The following is a 22570-nucleotide window of genomic DNA, read 5'->3' as shown; positions in this document are numbered from 1 at the left end:
ATCACTACGCAGTGCTAGTTAGCCCTCTCCTATGACATGTAGTATAAGCTGCTAGCCTTCACTCTCCCAGTGCTGATGGCACCATGTGATAGAAAGACTGCTATCTAATGGATGGGAATTGGAAATTACTAAACTGGGGTGAAAAACTAGGCTAAAATAAATATATAATTTAGCAAAATAATAAGTAAACAGCCCAAGAATACATATAGCCAACATGCTTGTTTGCTTGCAAAATATTGCACTTGTTAAAGTAGCTTCACATTAAAAAAAACAAAACAGAAAAAAAAACATTATCCCTGCAATTGCACACCCACCCCCACCCACCCCCACAAGCTGGTAAGGTGTAAGTTTATTGCAGAGGTATGAGGTCACTCTGTGGCCAGCTGGCTTACAGAGCAGCAGGTCTTAAACAGAATTTGGAGATTTAGAAGTGACATGCAATTTTAGGCAATTGTTGCACATGGCACATTTATTAATTTAGAAAAGATGTTAAATTAAGCAAATACACATTAATTTGGTTTTAGAATGTGCTAGAGGGTGAACTTATTGTCACATAAACATTTTCATATAATTGTAGAATTGTATTTGGAAATGTGTAACACTCCACAATAAACTACCATTCGGTCTCTTAAACACACACATCCACAGACATCTTTGTGCAATTATAGTAGAGAGAGAGATTTATATACGTATATACGTTTATGTAGATAAAGATGGAACAATATTTTAAAGTAATGCCATGAGCTAGAAGAGCTCACACTTGCCCTGCATCACCAATGATGCTTCTGCCCGAGAAATGAGTCTTTAAATAAAGACATATTCCTAAAAAAAAAAAAAAAAAAAAAAAAATACAAACCTTTTACATACAGAGCATGCTGGGATTGTCATTGTCAGTTCATATATAAAAAAGGCAATTGGCTAAAAGCTGAAAGGCTACATATGCTGAAAAACAGAAAAGCATAGACAAAGATAAACACACTTCAGAAAGAAGAATAGGTCAGCTGCCTGTATGCATGTCTGTCTGTGTCTGTATGTGAAAGAGGAAGAAAAAGCTAACTTGGATACAGCTCAGCAAAAAGAATGTAGAGAAGGCACTGTAGTGTCACCCCAACAACAGAAAAGGATCAGAGTTAAGTTTACTGCACTACCTTTGGTGGTCTTTCAACTATGAAGTTTTCTGGAAACTTATTTTAGGCACCACAGCTATAGGACTTTAGCCACTCGCTGTCAGAAGCTATAAAATGGCAAAAATCTGTGGGGCTACAGGCAGAAGCAAGTTGCTGTAGGTTACAGTTTACAGATGCTGTTCATTTGTGTGTGGTTCTGCATCTGATTCTTGTTCAGTCTCCAAGAAACATCCATGCATCTCACAGCATATGGCAGACGTCAGAGTGCGAGTGTTGATGTAATTCAACTTTGGCAGCCATACACAGCATGCTGCTAATGCTGCTAAGGCATCATCATCACACATTCAGGCAGAGACCATCATCAGGCTTGGTGATGTATATTTATGGGAGGTCAGAGGAAGAGGATGCCTGTCTGCTGCAGCTCACATGTTCTGAGGAAAGTTTTTGGTTGGGTGCTGAGCATACCACTGCTGGCGTTGTTTGCGTATATCGAGTTCGGTGAGCAGTGCTTGCCGGTACGCTTCGTACGATTTAACGATGCGCTCCAGTTCCTTCATGAACAATAGCTTCAGCATGCCTTGATATGTATCCAGATCCATCAGTTGAAACAGTTCCCACTTCAGGATGTGGTCATACCTGAGACATGAAAGACAGGGCAAGCATTATGATCATAGCCAAGACATTATCAGTGTCAAGAATGTGTGTGCTTCATGAACACTGACTGTAAGGACCAGAATGCAATTGCATAGCTCACTTTTGCTCTTAAGCTGTCTTGCCTCTTTAATAAGATAACATTCACTACTTTTCACCTTGCTCTCCACCTGCTGTGTGGCTCCCATTAGACCACCAACACTGTTAATATGAACTGCTCCCTTCAAGCTTACCACTGGCCAATTTGTATTACATGTGTGGGTTTCAGTATCCAAGAGCATGCCAGCTGATTTTGCTTCAAGGCATCTTATGAGACTTAAATGTTAATTAATGGATAAGCTTCAACCTACAACAGAAAATACTTCTAAAAAGGATAGAAGCTTTACATTTCATGTATTATACATTCTGAGCCCACTGAAATATTCTGAATCTATAACAGCACAACTTGATTACTGAGTCCATTAATACCTTTTATATGGTATCTGCACATGCAACGTTCTATCTAGGGAAAGGAGAAACAGCTGGCATTCAGGACTCAGAAGCTGTTCGTAATAACAGTTTTAATTTTTAATGCCCTTAGTCATAATCAATGAATACAATTCTATTCCCTATGTAAGGGAACTAGATGTGTGTGCATTAAACTTACTTTAGGGGTGCTCTGGCATAGACCTGCAACCAGTCTGGTATCTCAGCAGTGTGGTAGGGGTTAGCTGGCACCAGCACAGGCTGATTCCGCTCTGGCGGGCGGGGCTGGTAAGTGATGGGTGGTGGAAGGGGAGGGGGCTGATCATAGCGTGGAACACTGAAGACCCGGACAAAGAAAGTGAAGAAGACAATTTTGAGCCAAGAGCCAGGAGAACTGTTCAGAAACTAAATGGTTTACATATAGAGTTAGTAAATACAAGCTTAGTCTTGACTCTTTGAAGATTCAAACTTCAGAGGTCTCCTATGCAATTTGTGGGCTGAGCTGAGCCAGGAGAAAATGTATAAGCCTAGAAAATGTAATTTCCTTCTAAAGTGACCCTTTTCATCCGTGCAGGCATTTGGATAACAGTAATAAGAAACTGGGAGGGTAAAGGAGGGTGGCATGCACTTTACATTCTTAAGCACAAAACCTCTCTGCAAAGGCACCACACTTACCTGGGAGCACAAGGGTGCCTATATTGAGCACGTTTGTTGATATGGTCAACATAATAAACTCCAAACTCTGCCGACTCCACCCTCTCCCAGCCAGGTGGAAGGCCCTCCCTCTCTAGCGGGTGGCTCCAATGAGTGGTGTTTGTGTTGTGATCGATGTAATACTTCCGGCCTCGGATTGTCCAATCAACTGTCCAGCCTGGTGGAAGGGCCGTCTCTTCTCCACTCAAACTTGTAAGATTACCCAGAGACTTCGCCTGCATACGTCCAATGGCTACACAAAAATACAAAATACATAAATAATGAGCAAAATGTAATATCTGCAGTTCATTTTCTACAACATTTCCAACAAATATTATATTTATTGCATATTAAAATAGGCACAGCAGAATTTCAAACCTGTAACACAGCCAAAACATCCATCAGTTGATGTTCTCAGCAATTTCTGCACTAAATATTATAATTTTCCATTCATTTCCCCCACACTTTATAATAAATACTTTGTATTTATTAATACAAATAATGAAAAACGTTTAGAAAACAAAAAACCTTAAAAATAAAGGTAAAAAATGAGCTATCCCACTTTTGGTTTTATAAAGACCCATGTCTGTTACATAGATGCACGAGTGTCTAGAGAACCTCCCCTTAATTGCTTTATTTAAACCCAAACCCAAATTTCCTCCCCAACTTTAGACAGCCAATTACCCTACCCACTCGTTAGTACTCTCCCCATCACATGTAATGTTCCCAACACTGGGAGAGGGAGAGAGAGAGAACCATCTACCCACCCAGAGAGAGCAAGGCCATGTATTGGGCTCCAGCTGCTGATGGCAGCGCCTTAGTCCACTGGAACCCTTGGAGCCTAAAGCACCATTATTTTTAAGTGCAGCACAGCATCATCTAAACAATCTGTGCTTCCTGAGTGCATTTTATGTGTCACTCTATGGGTCAGTAATGGTAAAATCTTAACATCTGTCCATATTTTTCTCTTCATAGGTTTGTACATTTTCTTTAACAATTACTGTGATGACACAAAAACAATTACTGACAAATTTTCAAGATCATGAGCCCCTACTTATTTTCCCAAACCTCCCTCCAAACTTTGAATGTGGCATTCTCCTTTCCTTTCTTTAGGGTCTTTGTTTAAATGTCTGGATATCAGAACTTGATCAACTATGACTATTTTGGCACCAGTAGTTTTGGAAGACTAAGCTTTCTCCAAGGGATAATGTGAGAGAGAAAAAGAGTGTGAGAAACTGTAAGCGTGTGTGTGTGTGTGTGTGTCCGTCCATGTCCACTGGGACTATGTGCCATTTCTGAGAAGGAATGTTCTCATCATTCTAAAGGGGGGGGGGGGGGAGAGAGAGAGAGAGAAAAAGGAAATACTGAATAAGAGACTTGGAGTGTGTGACAGCTTATAGTCAGCTGCCCAAAACTCAGCCATTATTACTTTTGCTCACTCGATCAGCTAAAAACACACTCCGCACACACAGGCATACGCCAGCAAGACAACAGAGAGTAGGACATCATTTTTTCAAAAAGACACTTTCAAAATCTTCTTCTTATGATGGTAAATTCTGCAGCAGAGTGAGACGAGCCGAGTGCAAGTCATTGAGCATATTTGTGTGAGTGTGTGTGAATGTGTGTGTGTGTCTTAGGCAGGGCTGGAATGTGAAGAAAACCATGCGCAGTTTCACTCCTCTCCTCCTCCTACAGCAGAAGTTGAACATTCTTTCTTCCTCCAGACACACAGCAGTTAAAGCCTCCTTCTTGTACCTTAAAGGTTTCAGTCATTAGTAGCTAATTCTAATCCATGAGATAGATGTGGCTGTAGCAGCTGCTTAACCCTCAAATCTAGAGCCACCATTTATAGAAACAAACACTACCGTACTGAACAATATCAGACACAAATGCAGCACAAATACACAAATGTGAAAACGGAGAACCATATACTGTAAAGGTAGCTGTCTAATGCTGCTGTACTTCTTCAGTGTATTCAAAAACAGTTGCTGCTCATACAGTGGAGTGTACATTAACCTTAAGGCACACAGGCAAGGCTGTGTAAAATTAAACTGGAGTGGCAGAACAAAGCTACACCAATGAGTACACTGCCACACACACACACACACACACACACACACACACACACACACACACACACACACACACACTTCTGTCAGAACAAAGAGCAAAACTCATACATGGAGTACTACGGGTGTGTTTGCCCACTACTTCACAGAAGTTACCCTACAGCTGTAAGAAAAAAACATTCAATAAGGTCTGCATGAAGACACATCTGGATAGAATTTATTCTACTTTTTAGGCATAAATACAAGAGTAGAGTTGCACTAGCTAGATCATCACAATTCTCAATGTCAAACACCTAGGGCTGCAACTAAGTACTATATCCATAACTTTTATCAGTCTGTCAATCAGGCTTAGGTGATAGCATACATTTGGACAAACGATTATCATCTGCAAAATTAAGTTAAACAATATTGCAACATTCTTATGAAAAAAGTATTGGGACACATGTGCATTCATTGTTTCTTCTGAAATTAGGGCTATTACAATAAAGAGTGTATCCTGCTTTTGTTGGGGTAACTGTCTTTACTGTCCAGGGAAGGCTTTCTGCTAGATTTTGGAATACTGTGAGGATTTTACTGCATTCAGCAATAAAGTGAGGATGTTTGATGATCACCACCCCACCTCTTCCCAAAAGTACTGGAAGGACCACAATCAGCTCAATGCTAGGGGGGCTAGACAAGCTGTGTGTTTGTGTGCACATCTGTGTCAGCAACAGGTGCATATTAAAGTAGCCAAATGCTTTCATTAGAAGAGGTGTCAAACAAACATTTGGACATGTAGTGAGTTACAGCAGATATGATCTGTTTCAGCTTGACCTTTTACTTGCAGGAATCTACTGCATGTTCTGCAGTATTGAGTAAATGTTAACTACGAAAAACAGCTGTGTGTTTAAAAAAAACATTTGATGATTCATGTAGGTCAGGGTTCCTAGTAGTTACTGATTTAAAGTTTTTAACAACCCAGACTTGTTAAAACAATACTGTCAGATTTATATATTTAAAAAAAATCTATATCAAAATCTATGTAAATAAGCGGCCCTGAGAATTGGAAAGTACAATTTATCATTGTAGTTTTGATAAAGTTGCAGCTCATCATCTCAGTTGATGGCTCTTGCTGATTTTGCTAAATTTAACAGAGCTAAAAAAGCAGACATCAATACATTTTTTACTAGGTTAACAGCGGTTATAGCATTAACTGACTTTGCTGAGGTTCTTATGTTTCTGCCTGTTTCCACAGGACTGCATCACTCTCACAGCAAACCTTTTAGTATTTTTTTTTAATGACCTTTTTCCCCATGCAAAATCCTGCAGAGCTGCCACTGCTGTCTTTATTCACCCTCTTTCAGGTACAACATGTAAATGGGAAATTTTAGCACTGATCATTGTATAAACACAAAGGGATTTAGACTAAACTGCAGAATCAGTGGCAAACCACCACTGTAAATTGAATTAGTCTTTAATAATATTATTAATAAAAAAAAAGATAACAAATAATACTGAACATCACATACTTATTTACTAATTTTATAAACACTCATTTACTAATGTATATTTTAAAGTATTGTGGATGTTTAAAAATAGGAGCGTCACAAAAAAAAAAAAAAATACCTCTTACAATGCTAGAACAGCCATGACTAAGAAACATTAATGACTGTGAATCCATCACATCTGCAAGATGTCCAATTCTTTTTATAAAGTTAATGGTAAGATGTTTTATCCCAGAGGTATTGAGCTCTAGAGACCCTCCACTGTACAGAACCATACAATTTCCCCTCTCCAATACACAGCTCAAACATGACCACATGTTTAGTCAATCACCAGGACAGGAGTTAATGCCACTGGTCACATCTCAGCATCACTAGATGAACAATACATCACTCTAGCAGTTAAATGTGTGTGTGAAATATACAACAAAAGAGTATTTTTTTTCCCCGCTTCTCCTCCTTTCTCATGAGCAGGAAAAAGAAAGGGAGCAAAAGAGATGGATAAGTATAGCGTGTATTTATAGCAGCAGAGCTGATGACTTTTGGCATGTCAGTTATTCATCTCTGGGTGGAGACTAAAGTAAATCAACACAGCTCACATCATTTAGACACAAACAGCTGCACTCATCTCAATTACACCACCGATATCATATGTATCTACACTCACCAACAGTCATGCAACTACGTCTGCGCCTCTCGCATGCTCCGTTTTATTTTCTTTCATTTCGTTGCACAATAAAAGTTAATAGCAGAGTACATACTACATGATTTCTCCATTTTACACTCAGTGTGTATCCATATGAGACTTTCACTCCTCACACAAATATAACTATGCTCTTCACTTAACAAAAGTGATATTGCTTCAAACGTGTGGACATGCTGGACATGCTGCCTTATGACTCTCTTGGGACAAGAGAGTCATACCATTTTCAATTGGTACCCGGTTTACCCACACACATTCACCTGACAGACAGCTGCTCAGTCTGTATGTTGTCACTGCAGTTGTGTCCAAATTAATCCATAGGGCAACTTAAACAAATCACAGATCATCCAAGCCAAGAACAGAAAGCTGAGGCTGCAGTGAGCAATTGGCCCAACCTGCCTTGTGTCAACAATCCAAGCTGCTGGAGGTAACGTAATGGTGTGGGGAATATATACCAATCATCGTCACTTGAGTGGCACAGCCTATTTTATCACAGCTGCGTCCCTTCATGGGCACAATTTACCCATGTTTATGGTCCCAGAACCAACTCTCCACTACCCTGCTGCACTGTTACTGTTATTCGTTCTGGTATCCGGTGTTAACCAAAGTGAAGATGGGTCCCCCTTTTGAGTCATTGTTCCGCTCAAAGTTTCTTCCTCTGTAACTGTTAAACTAATAAATCATATACTTCACCATCTGGGAGAGACTTAAGGCATCAGGACTGACAATCATTACTTTACTAACTTTGTAAAACAAACAAACCCAATTTTATTGGTCAAAAAAAGTAAATAGCTATGCTGGACCTCAGCACAGTGTTGTCTGGGCTCAGGACTTTTGTTCTGAAATTCAAAGACAAGCTGGATTACTCGCTGATAGTTGATGACAGGTTGAGAGCAAAAATATCTTGCTGTTTGCTATGATGTGTATGATGTCTGTAGGTTACTCTGACCCTGGGTTATGAAGCCTAGAACACCGGCAGTGCAAGAATCAGGTTCCGTGAATGGTAGTCCCAGTATTGGGTCCAATTTCCGATTCTAGTATCGGATCGGTGCATCCAGAATACAAAAAAGCTAGCCATAAGACTAAGATAGCTGAATTTGTGGTAATTATTTGGTAATATTATGATGTAAAATGTAAAGTATCCGATGTGAGTGTTACAGTATCATTCCTCAATGCCAGTCATTTGACTTTGAACTTGCTCCAGCCACCTGTTCTGTTGCATCTCCAGTCACAGAGAAATGGCGAATTAAGATGCTAATCATGAAAATGCTAATTCTTAAAGGGATAAGTTTAAGAAAAACAAACAAATGCCTTCTGTACAGCCATATGTGTGTATTTAGTGTGAAATCCATCCCTGTGCTCTGGGAAAAGCCCAACATCAATTAAAAGTAACTACTGGTGCCCTCTTGCCCAGAACTACATAGGCTTGACCTCTTCTCATGCTCTCCAACACTACCATTATATCCATAACTCACTCACACTCAGACACACACACAAATGTACAACTATATGTAACTAAACTGGTACTTCTCTCTCTAAGCAGAATGATTTGTGGAAGCAAGAGAGAACGGGCCACCCAGTCATGAACACACAAACACACACATACAAAAACATATGTAATTCATCAAAGACCCCAATGTTTTTTGTCATAAATTGTGCCAACTTTAAAAGGAAGGTGGTTTCATTGGTCTGTTGCAGTTTCTACACAGGACCTGTCCAGCTCTCTTAAAATAAACAGCAGAATGTGGCTTACTTGTGGATCACATACGAATATAAAAGAATCCTACGCTTTTGGAGTTACAAGCAAGTTTTGTTCTGCAAATTTGACTTTCTCCACTAAATTAATACTTCAGACAGCATGGGCGCTCAGCTCAGCATTTCTACTGCTCTGGACAATTCAGTTCCAAGACATCTGGCACTAATATAGAGATGCTTCTGAAGGACTGAAAGAAGTGGTTCAGATGCATCAGATTAGAGCTGGAACTAGAGCTACACTAAGTGATGTCATAAACTGGGAAATATCAGTTTTCTGATTTGAAAATTGCACTTGAACAGTCATCAAAGTCATATGCTCAAGATTTACAAAGCAGTTTTGAAAAAGAGGGCTGATTTCAGAACAGATGCAACCACGCTCCTGAGGTTTATTGTAAATATAATGGTAGGACAACAGAAAGGTTTACCAGATTTGATGTATTACTCTAACTTTTGACTTTTCTTCAGTGAAAAAAATGGCATGAAATATAATGCATGTTAAATATCTGCCCTTCACCAACATAACTGCATAAGGTATCCTCTCTATGTGTTTAATATAGCAAGGTAGAAGAGTCCTCTGGACTTCCAAGACTTCCAGATACTTCTGTATTGTGCATCTTCCAATAAGAAACCAAACAGTATGAAGGCTATGAGGCTAACCAGTCAACCACGTATATATATCATACTGATGAGCAACCAAACACAGCAGTGTGTGTGTGTGTGTGTGTGTGTGTGTGTGCACGTTGTCATTAAAATGTTGTACTGAACTTAAGTGTGTAGTGTAAATCTATTGTACTCACCTGCAGGGGGCCTGCTGTGGGGCTGGGGTGTCTGGGGCTGCGGAGGCACCCTGTAGTTGAGTTCACTGTGCTCATAATATCTGTAGTCATCGTGAAAATGATCAGGCCTACGTGTGCGCCGGGGCTGATTATCATAGTAAGTCTCGGGGGCGTAGTAGTACCGGCCTCCACCTCCATCTCCATTCTCTGTTATTTGCCCACCGTCGCTGATGAAGGAGGGCGAGGATGAGGAGTAGTCATGAGGGAGGTCAGAGAGAGAGCGAGGGAGATATGGAGGGGCGGACAGGCGGTGGCTCTCTCGACGAGAGACCTCGTGGGGGGGCCGTGGCGCTGCATTACGGAGAAAACTCTTACGCGCTCCTGCCTCTGCCCCTGTGCCCAGCGGGTACACATTTGCACCTGCACCAGGTACTGCAGGGGCATCCGGCAATGGCACCTCTGCTCGCCGTGGGATTGTCGGGCCATGACGGATGAATGGGGGCATGAGATCTGTGGAAGAATCGGCAGTGGATGAGCGGTTAACTGAGGGGCCAAGAGGTGTGATTATGAAGTCAGGACAGCAAATAAAAAATAAATAAATAAAATACATAAAACCTTTTATAAAGTACTCTTTAGGGCACCTTTGACATATTCCTGAGTGCTGGGAATGGGAAAGAGAAATGCGGACCTGTTGGGGTTCCTGAGGACTGGTTTGAGAACCACAGACACTGAACACCATAATCACCTATGAACACTAGCTAATGAGTCATTAATTAGTCACTAAAAAAATAATGCAGTTATTCAACTTTCCTGTGAAATGCTTTGTAGAAATGCTTCATAATACATTAAACATTTCTCTAGACGAATTTGTGTAGTTTTGCTGCTTAAAGCTCTGCAATTAGCTAGTGTCTCCTAACTAAAGCTCTCCCTCATGTCATAGCTACCTTTAGTGTTACTACAGTAGGAGCAGGTCTGAGTAAACTAAGGTCTTTAGGTTGTTTTCCCAACAGTGAGCTATAGCTAAATAAAAATAGGTCATTTATAACTCTGGCTTTATTAACCCTGGTTTACTCACTTCTCAGCAGCGGGGACGTCTCCTTCTTCACATACTTCCCTTGAACCTCTGCTGGCTTGGACGCTTCGTTCTTGCTTTTCTTTCTGGAGAGCATCGCTCAGCAGCAGCAAAGATTAATGTAGCGAAACAACTTCGGGGATGTCATGCTGGAAACTAGGTCGTCCGTGGCATTCGTGGACATGTGAAAGTACAGTGGTCATTTTCAAATGACCGACGGACAAACCTCCGCGGTTATGGCTAGCACTAGCTAGTTACTCCGTAGTGTATACCATAGCGACCTAGCCAGCTAGCTCCGTGTCGAGACAAAAACAAACCACAGCATTAGCCTGCTAGCTCAGCGCAAACTTTTGCCTAGTTTAGTTCTGACTTAAAAAATAAGATGTTTGATCTGTTTTAGAGACTGCGACAGTTTCCTCAAGTATTTAGATATTTTGCAAGTCGGGGGGAAATTACTTGCAGCTGTTAAATAGGTTGAGTGGTCAAAGTTGCGCAGTAGTTGTGTAGCCTGTTGCTCCGTACCCAGCCCCTATCATTAGCTAGCTGAACATTAGCGCTCCCAGTCCGCTCCGCAAAGCTTTGTGGGAGCGCTGACGCACACAGGGACTTTTCCCTAACTGCACCTCTACTGCTGCAGAGCTCAGATAAGAGCCTAAAGCACATTTACACGAAAATCAAGAACTTTATTATATATATATATATATATATATATATAAATATCTTTTTTAGAAAATATTAAACTACTTTTCTGAGGGAGAATAAAATCACTGCAACCAGTCAGCTGATCAAGCATATTCTGACCTGCCTGTTACATTCCAGATCTCCACATGTACAGATGCACTATATGTCCAAATGTTTGTGGACACCCCTTCTAATGAATGCATGCAGTCTAGTCCCTGTACAAAAGTACTGCCAATGGAATAGGGCTTTCTGGAGCAGATAAATATGAACCTGTTGACGCCATGTCTAATGCCAGGCATGGGCTAAAGGGGTATAAAGCCCCCCCCCCCCCAGCACTGAGCTGTGGAGCAGTGCAAAGTGTGATCTCTGCAATAATCCAAATCAGAATCTGATTGTGCTTCTCCAATACATTCGGGATGAGGTGGGGTGATTATAAAACATTCTGATCTCAGTAATGTTCTTGTTGCTGAATGCAGTCAAATTCTCACAGCAATGCATCAGAATCTAGTAGAAAGCATTCCTGGGATGGTTGAGACAATTATACCTACAAAAAATACTCCTTTGATTTCAGGAAGAAATAATGAATGTGCAGGTGTCCCTAATTTTGTCTCTTTGGCACACCTGTGATCACCTAGATTAAGATTAGCGACAGGTAATGACTTGTTATTGTATCCTAATTTAGCTACTTGGTTTTTGGTAATAAAGGGCACATACTTTGCATATAATAGTAAATATAATAGTTATTTAGAACATTCCATAAATTGGTCAGGATTTAGCCTTTAGTGTACAAAAAACAGCAAAATTACACACAGTCAAATCTCAATAAACAAGCCTAGGCAAGTTACTGAATGGGCACTAAAACTAAGATAACACAACACTACCGAATTCTGGTACAAACTGTGAATCTGTTTATGAATATTATTTAATACAAATTACAATTATTTCACATTTGAAATCGGTATTTAAAAAGCATATATACACCGCCTATCCCCGCCAACTCATTTTGCATTGGTATATACCACTCATTCATGCACTGTATAGTAGCTTGTATAAATCATTTAAACATTTATTTGTTCAAAAACATTAATATGTCCAAAAAACATTGTTCCAGAAATCGCTTCCATCTATTTCTATTTGTATGGTCATGAAACATTTATATGCTAACTGTAAAGTCTGAGATGTAGAACTTGGGTTTTTTGCAATGTCTCCAAGCATGGTTTGACCTTGGGGTGGATTTGCTGGGACATCCACTTGAGGAAAGATTGGCAACGGTCCTGAATGTTTCACTTGCGAATAATCTGTTTGGAAATGGCCTCATAACCCTTCCAAGATGAATAGGCAGCAACAACTGCTTCTGTTAAATCATTGTTGAGGTCTTTCCTCCTTGATGTTGCTTTAAAACACATCTGAATGCTCCAAACCAGCAAACTGCTGAAACGTCTGCTTTTATAGAGGCAGTCTTTTGACTTGTTTCTTGTCAAATTATAAATTGTCATGTGTTCTTTGTCTAAGGTTGTTTTTACCTACTTTTAAAACATTTTAAGAACAAGATTTTTTTTGTCAACCATAATTCACAGGAATTCACAGAGAAGTCAGCAGCCTAAGCGGTGTTCAATCAGAACAGCAACACAGTGTTCCTGTAATTATATACAGCGTTTGTACGGATGAGGCATTTGGTGTTATACCCTTTCAGGGCTGCCTGAGCTTTTGCACAGTACTGCATCAGGTGCTCAGCATCTGCACATGAAATCCTGCTGAGTGTGGCTGTGGGGTGTCAGGCTAGGCATGCTACAACATCAGGAACCTTCCACATTCACAAAACAGAAAATGACCACACAAACACCCCATTCTCTAAAACTCTGTTTACTGTTTCTCACAAAAAGTTTCACAAAAACACTGATTGGACGTTACAGCGTCCATTCACTTGGTGGACAAAAGCAGCTTTTGATGGCCAGTGGCAACAGGGAAAAGTCTCTTTGGCTCTATTGAAACACATTATAACACTGCAGAGCAGTTACACTTCCCAAATCAAGCACCATTTCTGTTACTGGAGGCCTTACATTCACTACTAGGTAGTGGGTTTCCTCCCAGTGTGTGCGCTCACACAGCCAAACTGGCTCCCATTACATATTACAAATGCTGGTGAAGTACATCACAAACACCTGTTCTTTACACACATGAACATTAAAGAAAAACAAAATACAAATTATTAACATTACAAAATGTTTTCCGGTCAGTCCCTCAGGCCTAGATTGGTCCTGATCCTTGACCAACAAGAATTCCCAATGGTGACTCACCACTGGCACTGCAATTTGATCCAAGACTAGGTACCGTACCCTGGCCCTACAGTAATACATTAAAACACATGCAGCTTTACAGTGCTAAAAACAATATGTTTAAAGACAATCTCATTTAATACATTTTGTGCTTCACTTAATGCCTTCAGTTTCAGCCCAACCAGTAGAGGCAGGCTTCAAACAAAGCAGTCAGTTATAGACAATCGAAATGCTCGCCGCTTCTGGACAGAGTAAAAAGTGCACTTTAACATCAGGGTGTTTCAGACCACAGTCCGAAGTCAGCCTGAGCCACATGTCCCATCATAGTCCATCAAACTAAAACTCATCATTTAAATATTGAACTCATTTAAGTCATATGGAACTCACAAATAGGCACACATAGCCGGCAAGGAGTTCTGACATGGTCGCAGTTTCTAAGAAATACTTAGGCTGAGTCACAGTGCAAATACAAAGATACTGGGAATGATGTGGTTATTAATAATACTTTTTATAGTTTCATTTCATCCTATACTGATTGTGTTCTGGCTGAATGCCCAGAGCCCAAACAATGCCTGAGGTTATCAGGAGTCATACTGAATTTGAGGAAACACAAAGCGCGAGCTCCTAAGCAGGGCATTAGTAAGAGCTTTTCATTCAACTGTGCATGTGAACACCACCAAAAGATTCTCAAAAGTACCTTCTGATGTCTTCCAGGCACTTCCACAACCTGAGTACTTTTAAATGATATTCAAATGTTTTAAATTGACTAAACAGTTATTTATCTTGGTTTGCAAGAACAGTGAGCTCCATGTAACCTCTTCAATAAAATAAATAAAAATAATCATAAGTAAATAATATAACATGAACAGATTTAGACTGGTTTATCATGAGCGAGTGAAGTGGTAGGGCACGGGTGTCCGCGGTGAGGGACTGAGCTCACGAACGATCTTGTTGAGGCTGGAGATTTTCTCTTCCAGGAGGTAGTTCTTCTTCTCCACCACTTTGTGCCTCTGCTCACTCATTTCCAGAGCCTTTAACAGCTGAGCATTCTCCACATAGAGATCCTTTATCAGTACATCCGCCTTACTGTTCTTGTGAAGCTAAAGTGAGAGAGAGTGTGAGAGAGAGAGAGCGCAAGAAACCTTTAAAATCACTGGACATAGACGGCGACATGAATGAGGGTGTATGAAGTGACATGCATTTGCATGTACCTGTTCTTTCAGCTGGGAAACCTTCTCTTGTAGCAACAGCTTGACGTTTCGGAGTGTGAGCTCCACCTCCTTCATCCTCTCCTCCATCTTCAGCAGCGCCACTTCCCGCTCCTCCTGTAGATGAGCAGGTTAGATGTTTTAAGCCAAAGCAGTACTTTAATGAACACATTTAAGCAGCAAAACTTAAGCCTGTAAATAATGCTGTGTAATATGATGTGCAGGCCAATCATATACAAGCATGTCATCCTCTGAGTGACAACATAATTAAACGCATTAGACATTATCTAACTATTACTTAAAAAAGGTATGAATATCTCAATAAACACAAACGATTGCAAATTTAACCCTGATTCTTTATTTGGTCTCAGTTCCACAGAATTATTAATACTTTGAGGTCATGAAGAAGAAAACAGAACACAACTAAATAAATAAAACATAAAACTCCATTAAACAAATAAATAAATAAAATATAAAAAACTCAAAATTACAGAAACAAGTGACACAAATAAATAAATAAATACTTTTTAATAATTTCTACTTAAAAATCTATGTTTACTCCAAAGATTTAATTAAAATCAACACACACACACACACACACATATATATAGCAGGACTTCTACACTCGATAGTTGGGGGACACCATGACCGTTGTAAACAATTATCTGTTCGACTCGGTTTAAACACCTAAGCTACGCTATTTCATAAACACATACACAAAGAGGAAAGTAGTGCAAGAAACTGAGCTGCTACAAACCACAAAGACTTTAACAAACCAACCCCTGGAACAACAAAAAAAGAAAACGCAAACAAACAAAAAAAAATTACAGATAATTAAACAGGGGCAACAATACAAGTCTTCAAGTTCTCAGGATTTAAACTTGTGTAGTGTGAAACATTTCAACAAGCAAACAACCCTCACAACCAATAGGATTTCACCTTCTTTTACCATGTTGGCTGATCAGCAGCTTGGTGTCTCAACAGTGTAAACTGTGTGTATTATACACAACTTGATCACATTATGAACGAGTCATGCTCTTGCTGTACATGTCCAAAAATGCAATTACTTTGCTGGACTTTTCAGCCTACCCTGTCTGTTCAGAGTCTTTAAAACATGCGATCATAATTAATCAGTAATCATACATTCAATCATACATAAAGTTTAAAACCTAGACTAGAACATGCCCTTAAAAATGAGTCTAGATTCAGTGGTAGAAGGCTCATCTCAGGTGCACTGGGTTCTTTAGGCTACAACACTAGAGAAGACACACTGCAAATATGACTCACTGCCACCCAGTGGCAAGAACAGGTCATTACACAACCCCTCTACACAGCTCCACACTAGAGAGACCTGAACCTCACTTGAGAATGAAGGAAAAAAATCAGTGCAGTGAAAAATCAAAGACAGCATCTGATTGGATAACCGAGGGGAAGGGTGTGATCAGTGATTGGAGAACACAGTGTGTAAAGGTTAGAGATGAGAGGTGATTTCATAAGCCGCCGCTTCTCCGGTGGCTGTCGAAGTGATGAGGCCGCTGCTCTGGGATCACCTGCAGAAAGAACATACAGCGCTATATTCACACAGACACACCTGTACACACTCACGCAACTGCCATCACCTTCATCTCGAGGCACTCACCAAGACACCCTCTTGCACCCATGTGTCATACCGCTGTTAGAAATTCAAATCTGTAATCACGCAAATTCTACTGTTAGCTACTATATTAGCATGCAGCCAATGCATTACTATACTAAATATTATAATATTGAAAGTTCTAAACTGCCCCTACAGCTGGAGTGTTATCCACGTTTGTGTTATACAATTCTGCCATAAATACAAATCAGGCTTTGAGCCCCCCTTATTGAACAGCTGTAAACATGCATCTGTTATCATGCTACAGAATAATGACAGAGACGCTATTCTCCCAATTACAAGTCAGTTGACCATCCAAACGAATTTTAAGCTGTTATTTTAAGGTAAAATTACTACATAAGGCTGCTTTAACAGCCACTATACATTTTTGCTGTTATTAAAAAAGGGAAAAAAAAATCAGAATCAAAACACTACCATATAGATTTTGAACTTGTTTTCTACATTAGCCATATAGCTCCAGTGCAACACTACAAAATATATTTTCAAGTAAGTCTTAAGACACATACATAGTAAGAAAGAGTGGTATTAGGTAATAAGACGAATTTGTGGTTTAGAATAGGACAGATGAGGCAGAAACAGCCTTCCCACACCACTCCAAACAAAGAAACAAGAAAAATGTTATGAAAGGCTGTGATGTGCTACCCCAAAATCCAAGAGGTGCTCCAACCAAACCACCCCTTTGTGCCCAATGTACAGGAACATGTTCACACACAAAAACACAGCAATCTGAGTGTATGAGAGTGGACTCGACAAAGTGCAGAGTGAGCTCCACACCAAGAGAAGACACAGTGAATCAGTAAAGCTCCGCCAGCAAGAAAACTCCTCCAGTACGCCCTGCAGTAACGAACCCGCTGTGTGTTTGTGTGTGTGCACATGTTTAGGGTGCACACAGTCTTACCTGCACGCTGACGTCTGGATTCATCTCATCACCATGGCGCTGCCCTCTCCGTTCCCCTGACAATCGCAGTGGAGATGGTGGCAACATCGCAATAAGCTGAGCCTGCAGACAGAGAAAGCAGTGAGTGTGTGTGTTTGCGAGACTGACCTTGTGGAGTGTGTAAATTTATGATTTCTCTCCGTATTGAACAACATTCGCTTTTTAGTTACATTTCTAATACACTGCAGCAGAAACTATTCACATTCTATAAGGATATGATTGAGCAGGTCATAACAGCATAAGAGTTCTCAGCTAAGTACTAAATGCACTGGTCATAAAGGGGGGGGGGGGTGAATAATTCTAAGACTGCAGTAGTTATTAAAAGTGGCATTTTGTGTTGAATTTGGAGAAAGCACTTATATTAGTTATTAGCTATTTTAATGGGTCTTGTTTGGTTTACTGCAAACAAATGAAAGTTTTAAAGTTATAAAATTTTTTAGATTTTGAAACAAATACCTAGGTACAAGTACAAGGGATAATACATTTTACATCCTGGATAACGGCAGGCTTATTTACAAATAAACTAGTACTTGTATACTCGTAAAGGCATGGTCCATGAACCCAAGGTTCATAAGTTTTACTTTAAAATGTAATACATTTTAGAAAAAGAATGGATTTGTTCTCCAGACAATGCACATCATATCTCTGACCTACTCTCACACACACACACACACACACACACACACACACACACACAATATAGTATTGATTGCTTTATATCAACAGTCTGAGTGATCAATAATTCATATGAAATATTTTAATACTGCTGAGAATAACTGTGACTTCTAAAAGATGTGCATGTGTGTAAAGACCTCCATCAGCTGGGCTTCCAGTATTGTCTGTTTGTTTCTCAGTCTTTCATTCTCCTCCTGAAGAGACTCCATTACCCTTTGCTCCTCACTGCTGTCACACAGCTACACAAACACACAGATTAAATCTTCAGCAGGGTCACATACACACTCAATCACTCCATTGTTTATACAGTATACATTATAAAAAGTTTGTTAGACTGAGACAGTAAGCTTAAACAGTTTATATAGTTGTCTGTATACAGCACATGTGGAACCGCACCTTGTTGTGTAGCTGTGTATGCAGTGCCTCTATCTCTCGCTTGAAAGCTGATCTCTCCTGCACTGCTGCCTTAGCCAGACTGGCCTGGTTCTGCTGCTTCTGCTGTTTCACACTCAACACCAGTGCCTCCAACTGGCGACCCTGAGCAACATCAATAGCAATGTAAATACCACCTCAAAAACAATTGCAGCAAATTGGATTTGTGCATCAAAGAAGGCTTTCGAACCTTTTCCCGTGCAGAGTTGAGCTCTAGCCGGGCATCGCTGATCTCGCGCTGGAGCCGCTGATTTTCTTCACGCAGCAAAGTCAGCTCCCCCTCCATGAGCCCAGAAAGCTCTGCCCACACACGCTTTCCCTGCTGTGAACCGCCTGGGACCCCAGACATCTCCACCAGCCGACACTGGAGCAAGATTAGGTGTTTACTTGCCTTGTTTAAGAATAAATTATAATACAGTGCCATCACTTGCACTAGCACATTCTTAGCTTAGCTACACAAAGGGCTTTCACTCAATGGCATAGTGTTAACCTGTGCTACAATATAAATATGATAACAAAATAAAATCTAACTGAATAAAAAGGAGTTAGAGCAAAGGAATTCAGCTGGAGTTGTACAACTAGTTTAAACCAATTATACACCAGACTGTATGATGACCTATAGGACCTGCAGCAGAAGCCCCTGAGTGGAACATTTGCCCTACCATGGTTTGATGGCTTATTACTGAGGGTTCATTATTAAAATGATTAAAATCCATGGTTTTAACTGTACATATGTTCCATTATTTATGAATGAACAGTTGTCCCAATACTTTTGTCCATACAGTGCCTGTTTCATTAGGGGAAAAGAAACCATCATCAGCTTACATTTGTTTTCCACAAAGCAACTGCATGAACTCTACCTTCTCATTTGCAGTCTGCAGCTGTTTGTGCAATGAGATCACTTCCTGTTTGAGAGCGTCTCGCTCCTGTTGCGTGATGCGCAGGTCAGATTTGAGTCGAGCATTTTGCTGAGTCAGCCCCTGCACTGTGGAGTCCACAGCATGGACCTGAAGAGCCAAGGGAGAGCAAAGTATCTTTAGCAGAGAATTCAACACTGCACCATGAAATACTGAACAATGTGGGCTTTTTAGTATTACCTTCTCCTGTGCCTTCATCAGCTGAGCACGGAGAGCCTGGTTGTGTTTGTCTGCTGTCTGCCTCTCATTTAAGAGTTGAGCAAGCTGTGTTTCTATCGACCTAAAGCGTGTCATCTACACAAACAAATATATCACAGAGGTTTACCATCTTCAATATTAACTGAACTGAAGCAGGTGTCTTATTTGGCTTTAAAAGTACCTTTTCCACACAGCGGTTGAGTTCTGCTTTCAGAAGCTCCTTCTCCTCCTCCAGCTTTCCTGTTCTGATAACAGGCACCACAAAATCCTCACCATTCTCCAACTAGAGCCCACAGCAGGTTTAAGGGACAAAAGGAAGACAAATGTATGAACATAATGATTAAAAAGTTTAGTTTATAATATTCTATCATTTTCAGTAGTCCCATTGCGCCAAATAACCATTTGTTTTGTTTAAATTAAGATACTCTACTAAATGAGCCTAGTTTTCAGACTCACATTTTAATAAACACTGGTTTCATAGCAATAAAACATTTAACATTTAATCCCATAGCCCTCACCTCTCTGTTCTCATTGGATGATCCATTGCCATGCGAATGACGAATCACTTCCTCAAGCGTGTGCTGAAGGGTGTCAACACTGAGTGCATGTTTCACATTCTGCTGTGACAGAGCATTGTTCTCCTCTTCTAGTTGCTGCCCACGACAACGCAGCTCTGAAATCTGCAGAGGACAGTGAATTTGCATGCATGTATGTATGCACATACAGAAAATCACACCTCAAATGTGCTACTTGGAACTATATAAATATTCGATACCACTTTTGAAATGAAACAAGGGTAGATTAAAAAATAATAATAATAAATCAAGTAAACATAAGATAAACCACACAGGCATATTCTAATAAAAGTAACATGTATTTAAAAAGGTGCACCATCAATAACCCAATAGCATGTCCCTCCGTTTCACTTTAGTTACATTTTTAATATAATAAATATTTTTGAGGCCTGACAGCTTTAAAAGAAATTAATGTGAAACTTCGAACTATGACCAAATATCAGCCCCACAGACTAAACATTATGTCACCCCACTTATAAAATTATTCATGTCAGAATCCGTCTCCAAAACAGTGATAAGCAAATCGAAGAGCCACTCCCATCTGTCATTTATACTATCACATCAAATAAATCCATGTGACAGTATACCATCTTTTCTTATTCGGAGAGCGTAGGGGACTAAACTCTCACTAAAGGTGCCAGAAGCAGTTTCGCTCATGAGTCTTTGTATGACGCGCCAGCTGCAGACTTCCCTTACCTTACCCCTCATACAGGACAAGACACCTGCTCAAGCACATTCATACCAGAGAGACCATGAAAAACTCCTTTTCCACAGGTTGAGATAAAATATTTACTCACGTGTCAATTCACACACGATTAATCTAATCTGGAGTTGCTTTTATGACTCCTTTTATAAAAAGTAACACATCTTTACTGTTAATGCACTCGGAAATGACTAAAATCACTGCGATTGAACAGTAATAATTGCATTATCCCATTTAAAACCATTTCCCCTACCATTTTAGAATAACAAATAGCACAGCTGGTGGTGCATTACAGAAGTCTATGTGGGAAGTCTACATACAAAAGTGTGAAAACATTTAATGTCAGTTACTGTGTACAGTAAGCTACTGTGTAACTGAAGACAACTTTCATTTTATTATATCTGTGCCAGCAAAGGCTGCAAATTAAAGTAGCTGAAAGTATTCATTAGAAGGAGTGGCCACAAACTTTTGGACATATCGTGTAATGGCCAATGAAGCCTGATTCAAAACTATTCACTTGTAGAAAAAAATAAAATAAATAATAATCCACACATGGAATAGGGTAACCACTTCTGTTTCACTTCTGCGCACTCACCTGTCTCTTCAACCCATCCACCACCTTCTGAGCAGAATTCCTCTCCTTTCGAAAGTGTTCCACTTGAAGTCTACAGAGAGGGATTTATTATAAGTGTCTATTGATATGAAAACTTGTTGATTTAAACCAAAGAAACAGAGTAAAGTCATCTATCCTTACAGGAGCTCATGCTGGTTCTCCCTTAGGTCCTCTTCCTTTAGCGCAGAGATCTTCTGCCTTAAAATGAGATTTTCCTCAGCCAGCCGGCCAGCTTCACTCCTACAAAGAGCACATACCTGCATTATGCCAGATATCACAGGAATACTGCATGCATAAAATTGAACACTGGTGATAATAAAGGAATATAGGATGTGTGACGTGTACGAGATCATGCTAGAGAAGGCGTTTTTCACCGTGACCCATGAAAAATTTCATGCAGGAACGCATGTGATATATCCGGTACCAGTGCTCTGAATACACTTTATTCAATGTTCAAATTGAATAGTGTTAGTGGGTCCATGTTTTGTGAACACTTTAAACCAATGAAAGGTTACTGTAATTTAGGTAGAGATCCCATGCAACTTGACCAAATATTTAGATTTATAAAACACATGCACCACATGCACTTACAGCAGTGGGCTACAGTAAGTCATTAGAACATTAGATCTGTACATACACACAACTGTACAAACACTGATGAACTACATAAGCATTTCCTAATACAGCCCTCCGAAACGCCTAGACGCTTTCATATTTGGCTCCATCCCTGCTCCCAGCACACATGTATCAGCTATCCAGTCTTCAAATACTTAGTTTAAGTGTGTTGGAAGCTAGGAACAACCAAAACTGTTCAGCGCTCCCTGGGACTGGATTGGGAAGCACTGTTTTACAACACAGAACCACACAGTAACATCATAACACAAATCTACTGGCTTATTCCAGATGCCA

The 22570-nt window shown here is 40.1% G+C and overlaps 2 protein-coding genes across 2 annotated transcripts in view; both read right to left on the bottom strand.

Moving 5' to 3' along the window:
- Window positions 1-326: 326 nt before the first annotated feature.
- On the bottom strand, window positions 327-11353 carry sav1 (salvador family WW domain containing protein 1). The gene is made up of 5 exons (XM_072678236.1): window positions 10796-11353; window positions 9742-10230; window positions 2919-3189; window positions 2425-2580; window positions 327-1763 (listed from the first exon to the last, which is right to left on the bottom strand). The coding sequence occupies exons 1-5, from the start codon at window positions 10887-10889 to the stop codon at window positions 1550-1552; spliced, it is 1224 nt and encodes a 407-aa protein (XP_072534337.1). The 5' UTR covers window positions 10890-11353; the 3' UTR covers window positions 327-1549.
- Window positions 11354-13320: 1967 nt separating this feature from the next.
- nin (ninein (GSK3B interacting protein)) overlaps window positions 13321-22570 on the bottom strand; it is a 29549-nt gene continuing 20299 nt past the window's right edge. Inside the window, exons 18-29 of the mRNA XM_072678232.1 lie at window positions 21803-21901; window positions 21644-21713; window positions 20289-20450; window positions 19952-20053; window positions 19753-19866; window positions 19516-19662; window positions 18846-19019; window positions 18620-18760; window positions 18361-18462; window positions 17510-17611; window positions 14961-15074; window positions 13321-14849 (exon numbers count right to left, since the gene is read on the bottom strand). Of these exons, the coding sequence (XP_072534333.1) occupies window positions 14634-14849; window positions 14961-15074; window positions 17510-17611; window positions 18361-18462; window positions 18620-18760; window positions 18846-19019; window positions 19516-19662; window positions 19753-19866; window positions 19952-20053; window positions 20289-20450; window positions 21644-21713; window positions 21803-21901 (1543 nt within the window). The 3' untranslated portion in view covers window positions 13321-14633. The remainder of the gene's footprint in view (window positions 14850-14960; window positions 15075-17509; window positions 17612-18360; window positions 18463-18619; window positions 18761-18845; window positions 19020-19515; window positions 19663-19752; window positions 19867-19951; window positions 20054-20288; window positions 20451-21643; window positions 21714-21802; window positions 21902-22570) is intronic.

This window comes from Salminus brasiliensis, chromosome 4, assembly GCF_030463535.1.
Source record: "Salminus brasiliensis chromosome 4, fSalBra1.hap2, whole genome shotgun sequence".
Classification (NCBI taxonomy): domain Eukaryota; kingdom Metazoa; phylum Chordata; class Actinopteri; order Characiformes; family Bryconidae; genus Salminus; species Salminus brasiliensis.
Note: the sequence above shows the minus strand (reverse complement) of the source record. Positions and strands in the feature narration are given on the sequence as shown.

Bases quoted from the DNA above. Each gene is read 5' to 3' on its own strand.
- sav1 (XM_072678236.1), bottom strand. From the start codon at position 10,889: ATGCTCTCCAGAAAGAAAAGCAAGAACGAAGCGTCCAAGCCAGCAGAG. The intron at 2,581-2,918 runs GTAAGTGTGGTG...CCGGGTCTTCAG, and splicing joins AGGCACCCTTGTGCTCCCAG to TGTTCCACGCTATGATCAGC. The intron at 1,764-2,424 runs GTAAGTTTAATG...TTCATGTCTCAG, and splicing joins TATGCCAGAGCACCCCTAAA to GTATGACCACATCCTGAAGT.